At 37.5% G+C, this 6,893-nt stretch overlaps 1 protein-coding gene across 1 annotated transcript in view; it reads right to left on the bottom strand.

Annotated features, from left to right (window-relative positions):
• Positions 1-6,057: 6,057 nt before the first annotated feature.
• mybbp1a (MYB binding protein (P160) 1a) overlaps positions 6,058-6,893 on the bottom strand; it is a 45,593-nt gene continuing 44,757 nt past the window's right edge. Inside the window, 1 exon segment of the mRNA XM_015022002.1 lies at positions 6,058-6,626. Coding sequence (XP_014877488.1) covers positions 6,290-6,626 — 337 coding nt within the window. The 3' untranslated portion in view covers positions 6,058-6,289.

The raw sequence follows: 6,893 nt of genomic DNA, 5'->3' as shown, positions 1-6,893 counted from the left end.
CCAAATCTGCCTGTAGATCCACAATCAGATGAAGGTTGAATCAATGTTGATTCCTAACTGATTCAATGTAAAATGAACATAAATATGCATGTAAATTCACATACAGATGATGGTTGAATCAACATTGATATAATATCAGTTATGGTTGAAACCCTAACGCTGATTCAACATACAAGTCACCGACCACTTTCAATGTTGTTTCATTGTCTCTGCCTGACATTGATTCAATGTGGTTTCAATCATTCTGTGCGATCTGGGTGTTATGTTCGTACAATATGAATATTACGTTTATGCAATAAATTGTCATGTTTGTACAAAATAACTTTCATATTATAACGTGGTAGCAGTAGCACTCACGTTTTTCCTCCATGATAACAATACACTTCCATAGTGAATAAATAGATTTTCAATCAGTTTTTAAACACTTTTTCACTGAGGAGCTTTAAATGTGTACATATTGGAACTTTTACATTGATAATTTTGACTATCAGGACGTATTTGCTTATTGTGAGGGAACGCAAAACTTACTAAGAGGAAATGCAAAAGAAAATTTTTCCCCATATCCCCTAGGGGGCTCCGTAGCAGGTATCATCAAAGAGTCGTGGATGTGATGCCGAGAGGAATAATGGTTTCTGGTAGAGGTCAGTGTTGCAACGAGTCTGAAGAAGCTTCTCACTGACAACTCTTGCTGTATGACAGCTTCATGGTTGTCATGACATAGCAACAGCTCAATTTCCAGGCAGCAGAGATATTTCACAGTAACGTGTGAAATACGTTACTGTCATGCTGGCAAACGTTGCTAATTCACCTCATTTGCTTTTGCCATCCTCTCTAAATCTGTTTGGCTGTATGGTTAGAAAGCCGGACAGATAAATGATCCTCACCCATTAAAAACATAAATAGGTCCATAAAACAATTTAATTAAAATATGAGAAAATAAGAAAAAATATATATAATTGATGGAAGAAATGGCGTGAAATTACTCCTCTCTCTCTACTATTTGGTCATGCTCTGCAGCCATTAACCTGTTATTCACTAGAGGACCCAAATGTGGGTCCTCTCGTGACAGAGGTGTCAAACTCCAGTCCTCAAGGGCCGCTGTCCTGCAACTTTTAGATGTGCCTCTGCTGCACCACACCTGAAAAGAATAATTAGGTCATTAGCAAGGCTCAGGAGAACCGATCTACACAGGGAGGAGGTAATTAAGCCATTTCATTCCACTGCTTTTTACCTGTGGCACATCTAAAAACTGCAGGACAGCGGCCCTTGAGGACTGGAGTTTGACACCCCTGTCATTGTGAATGACAACCTGTGAACAACAGGTTAAGCCTCCTTTTCAACTTCTATGGAATTTGGGGTCATAGTTCAAGCATCTTTTAAGATTTTGAGATGATAATCAGCTCCTTCCAGTTGTAAAAACAATACTTTGTTGCCACGGTTATGCCTTATAACAATTGCCAGAAAGTACAAAATATGAGCAAAGCAGAAGGAGCCAAAAAAAAAGCTACTCCAATATGATGCAAGCATAAAAATGAAAGCTTTCAGAAAGAAATGACACAACAGGAGATTTTCTAAAGATATCCAGCATTTCTAGAAATGAGCTACAATCTGTAAAAGGTGAGGTGTGACAATCATTGCTGTAATTAGCGCATTCATTTGGACTTCCTTCAAGCGGTGGTGGAGCTCAGAGCTGCTTGCTCCCTCAAGGCCTGATAAATAAATCACTGAGAGTGCTAATTAATAGGATTCCATCTTGAAGGAGTCATTAAACTAACATTCTGTGTGCAACCTGCCAACATATCTGCTGAGGAGCGAGAGACTCCAAAGGGGACACTTTAATAAGAGAAGCACAGATGAAGAAGAAGAAGAAGAAGATAAAAAAAATGGCTCTGCAATAATAAATACTTCACAGTCGGCTGCGTCATGGATTGGAAAAATTCACAGTCTGTGCTTTACGCCATGAATCCATGAAGATGAAAACATTTTTCAAGGTGAGGGGATGAATCAGACTGGTGTTCAGCTGCGTCTTTCTCATACTGATGAGGCGCTGGGCCCCTCCACTCCCTCCGCCCCACTTGGAGTTTGCAAGTGGCTGCGATTTTTCGGCTGAGCTGCATTAGCAGATTGGTTTGGTGCTCCGTATCTCTGCTCACAGCAATGAATAGTGTCAGTTCACTGTCAGGAGGAGAGCACAGCACTGCTCTCATTCTCACCCCTGCTGTCAGGGTTCGAGGAGAACAATTTGTCATCAGGAGACCCACTTTATATGCTTCATTACTGTAGCTTCAAGCTGGGACTTCAAGGGTACAGTACCAAAAAAATAAATAAATAAAAAAAACCTCAGCTGTAAGCAAAAGAAGGGGTAGCCTGAGTTAAAGAGGCCGTTCAAAAAACCCGTTACACAAATTTGTTTTGGTTTTGCTTTTCTGTCACCCTCAGGTGTTTCAGGTCATCAAACTAATGTTAATATTAGACAAAGATAACCTGGCAAAGAGCATTAAAATGACCACTTAACTACGTTATCCAAATCAACCTGATTCTAAGTGGAAAATATATTAAAACGTGTCTGCACATCCTGAAATTTTTTTTTAATTCATCTATCTATAATAAAGGCCTTGAAATATCTAAAATTAATTTAAAAAAGATTTGTTTTTAATATAAATATTGCATTTGCCTAATAAATGAGTTTACCCATCAGCTGTGGAGGAATTTCAATGTATGACATGTTTAAAATCACTAAAACTTCACTTAATTTTTGCCTGGATTTTGATTTTAGTTTTAGTCTTCAGTCAGAGGCTTCTTCAGATGTGTTGCAAGACTGATAGCTATCAGAAATCCTTTTTTGCCACAGCATCACCATCCACATTGAGAATAGCAACTTGCTTGGATGATGACCTATGATACATTTAATTTACTTTTGGGATAAATTAAGTTTTGTGTTAAATGAATTGGAATTGAACTGAGTTTGAGATGGAGCTCTTGGGTTTTTGCAGTTTTTCTAATCATTACACATAAAGACTTTGCATTTAATTTGCAGAGACGTTCACTCCTTTTGATTGGCAGAAATCAAAAGGAAAGGGTTAAGAAGTGCCTCAAGATTGAAAAAACAATAAATACAGACCAAAATACCAGAGCAAAAAGGGTGAAATCAAACAAAACTGGCAGATAATTGTGAATTTTTGCCACTCTTTTAAATCCAAGAGGACATGTAATTGGTTCTTGATTAAAATATGGATTTAACTCTGCTGCTTCGTCTCCAACGTTGTGGGAGGGTGGGGGGAATTGTCTCTTTTAGCTTCCTTACAAACCTATGATGTGAATTGATTTATTATTTTCCACCCTGCAGTGGTCTTTGTGCATATCCTAGTCAGGGGGCGCTTAAGTTACAGCAGTGCAACTGGAAACAAACAACCAGCACAAATACACACTGACTGCCATTGTTAGCCTCCTCCTTGGGGCCTGCAGTGCAGAGAGGAGCTTTAAGATGAGATTACTGATGGATGAGGCGACTGCCCGCTAACACTCCTGTGGATTTATGGCTGAGCAACTTCATGTCCTGTATAGTAATCCATTTGGGGAGACACTGCATCATTTTCTTGACAGCAGAATTAGAGTTCTGTGTGATTGCTTACCTTTGTTTATTGCACAAAGGCTTTGCAACATCCAATCCAGCACAAAGGCCAGGGATATTTTTCCTGCTTAGAGTGTTATGTAATGCAGTTACAGTTGTTTCAGTCTGAGCATACAGACCAGAAAGGTGACACACTCAGGTATTCAATTTCAACCCAAAACACTGAACTTGGAGCACAATCCTCTTACAAAATACATACTTTAATGAAAAATAAGAAGTCTATTATTAATGGAAACATAAAAATTCACTCTGAGGGTTGATGGGTGTTGGAACTTGTTTTTTTTTTCTCCTTGGGATTTATGTACCCTTTTATCAAATAAAATTATAATTTTATTTTATAATAAAAAAGTTGATAAAAAACAGTCTCACCGGATCTATAATAATTTATTCTATCAATTTATTAAACAGCTAGAAAATTATCAAAAAGTTTATTTATTTCAGTAACAGAATTCAAAAAAATGAAATTTAAATAGTTTCATTACACACACAGTGATCTATTTCAAATGTTTAATTTTGATGATAAAGGCTCACCACTAATGAAAGACATAGAATTCTGTTTCTCAGGAAATTTAACCAGTAAAAAAACATTGTTAATTAATAAATATTATGGCTCACACAATCATGGGGTGAACTGCTGACTTGACAGTCATACAAGACGGTCCTTTTTGTGCAGGCTGCCAATGACATGAAGGAAAGTAATGTTTAGGGAGAGTTGAGTGGAAGGAAAAAGTGTCATAGGTAAAGGTGCAAAAGCAACAGGGGTACCCAGAGCTTTAAGACAAAAACAAAAGTCATTCAAGAGTTTTGTATTCACTCAGGTTTTACTTGTCTCCTGGACAGAGGGGAAAAGAAGTATTTGATACAGTGATTTTTCAAGATTCTCACAATTTAATTTTCATTATAGTTACATCTCAACTGTGAGAATCAAAAAAATATTTTATTAATTGATGATAGAGGTTAGACATTAATTCTTGACTGGTTACAACTGATTTTTCTGTGAGACTCTGTCTCTCCATTCTTTGTAGGAGGGAAAACTTGAAAAATCTAATTTTCCCACTGATATGAGATGTACAACAGGATCCATCAGTAGGAGGCGTTTCTGTGTTCAAAGCTTTGCATGCTCTGAAAATGCCATATATGAGTGATTTTCATTTTAAATAGTTTGCAGTTAAATTGTAGCAGTTCACTGTAATTAAATGACGTTACCTGCTACTTTTAATGACTCATTATGTTATGCTCTTTTCTATTGACCACTTCTGCTATCCGACTCAAAAGTCAGTGGAGGAGGAGAAAAAACGCCTGCTGCTACAAAGAAGATGAATCATGAGATTCATTAATGAGGCTCAGGGCGCATTAGCATTCACACCACTACAACTGCTTTCTACCTTAGAGCCGTACAAGTGAGGATGGATGCATGTGACTGTCCAGGCTGGACAGCTTTAGAAAGATGATGCAAAGCTTGTTCGTTTGGCTTTTTTCTCATTAAATCTGCAGCAGGAAACTTTTACACAAACATGTTTTTACCATATTTGTGAAAACTATCACCATTTCATGACATTATGGTATGAGACAATCTGTGAAAAGGTCAAACTCCTCTACCTCTGCCCTTCCCCTAAAAAATGCATCGCTCTCAGTTAAAAACAACCAATCATAGCCAGAAGGCGTGTCTTAGTGCTGTAAATCAATGCTGCTGAATGTGGTAGTGGCAGAGAAACACTGACCGTTCCAGGAAAACATTTATCCGCCATCATCAGTGGCTATGCTAACTAGTCTTAGCATTTGTGGCAGGCTAAGTTGTGGTAAACCAGCTGTAGCAGAGAGCAAGTGGGAGGGGTGAGCACAAGAGTGATTGACAGCGCTAAGACCCTCCTCCTGGCTCTGACTGCTTGTTTCTGACTGAGTTTTGTATTTCTGCAGTCAATACTGGAAGCACTAGAAGAAGGCAGAGGAGCTAATGTTTTTACACAGATTATCTATCTTACTGTCAATATAATCAAGGGACTCTAGATGAGGATTAGCTTGTACAGTGCCTACATTGTCTCTTTTTAAATGAACTTTATTATTCACAATTTTAACAAATATGTAATGAACATGTTTTTTTGTAAAAGTTACATTCTGCAGCATGTAACTTTTGATTCCAAAGACAAATTAAATATAAAAAAAGAGCAAAGTATGAAAAGTATTGGCAAAAATCAGTTCAACTAAATAGCATCCAAAACAAGAAAGAATGATTGTCCAAAATAAAGAAATATTTCCCTCAGGAAGGCAGAAACAAAAGCTTGAAAAAAGAAAAAAATCTTAGTGAAAATACAGAGCTACTCCAACGGGCTGCCACCCTGAGCAGCACAATGCCAGAAATGAGAATTTAATTTAATGCTGAATAGAATATCATGCTGCATAATAAAGCTGAAATTATGAGAAACTGGTGGATTTAAAGGCAGAGAAGTAGATTTTTATTGTTTCAGTCATTTTTTTTATATCAACAGCAGTCACATGTTAGAAAAAAATAATCTTTCACTACACTCCCTACAAATCTCCACTTTTCATTTTGTATATATTGGAGTAAGCATACAAGTTAGACCTGATGTGTAGCAATAAAGGAAAAAAAAAAGCTTTTGTTTAAAATGTTATTTTCTGTTTCAATTTAAATAGTCCACATTACATTTGCTCTCCTCCCTTCTTCTGCTTGGGTTTCTTCTTTTTGCCAGATTTCCTGTCAGGTTGCGTTTTGCTCTTCTTGGCCGGGTTGGTCTGTGAAGCAGCAGAACCATCAGCCGGTCGTTTCTGTTTAGTCTTCTTGTCTTGTTTCTTTTTGGTCATTCCTTTCTGCTCCCCTGGCTTGGTGACTGGGGCCGATTTGTCCCCTGCTGGCTCCAAAACAGGCTTGTTGCGCTTTTTACGTTTTTTTGTTTCTGGCAGGAAACCTTTCATCGTCTTGGGAGCGGCCTCCTGCTCGCTGTCCTTGTTAGGCTTTGTCTTATCAACTTTGGGCTTCCTAGAAGCAAAATATAAAAGTTATAACCAAATGAAATTATCATTTTTATAAGCTACACCAGATTGTAAATTAGGGCTGGAACAATTAATTGTGATTAATCAATTATTAAAATAATTGTCATCTAATTTAGTAACCGATAAATTGTTAAATGAAATATACAGACTGAAAAAAGGCCAACTGCTGAGGGAGCAACACATTTGAAGCCGAAGCCAAAACTGTACAAAAATATAAACATATTTTACACACACACACACACACACACACACA

The sequence above is a fragment of the Poecilia latipinna genome, unplaced genomic scaffold, assembly GCF_001443285.1.
Source record: "Poecilia latipinna isolate Pla-1442-1.1 unplaced genomic scaffold, P_latipinna-1.0 Scaffold2910, whole genome shotgun sequence".
In the NCBI taxonomy this organism is placed as follows: domain Eukaryota; kingdom Metazoa; phylum Chordata; class Actinopteri; order Cyprinodontiformes; family Poeciliidae; genus Poecilia; species Poecilia latipinna.
Note: the sequence above shows the minus strand (reverse complement) of the source record. Positions and strands in the feature narration are given on the sequence as shown.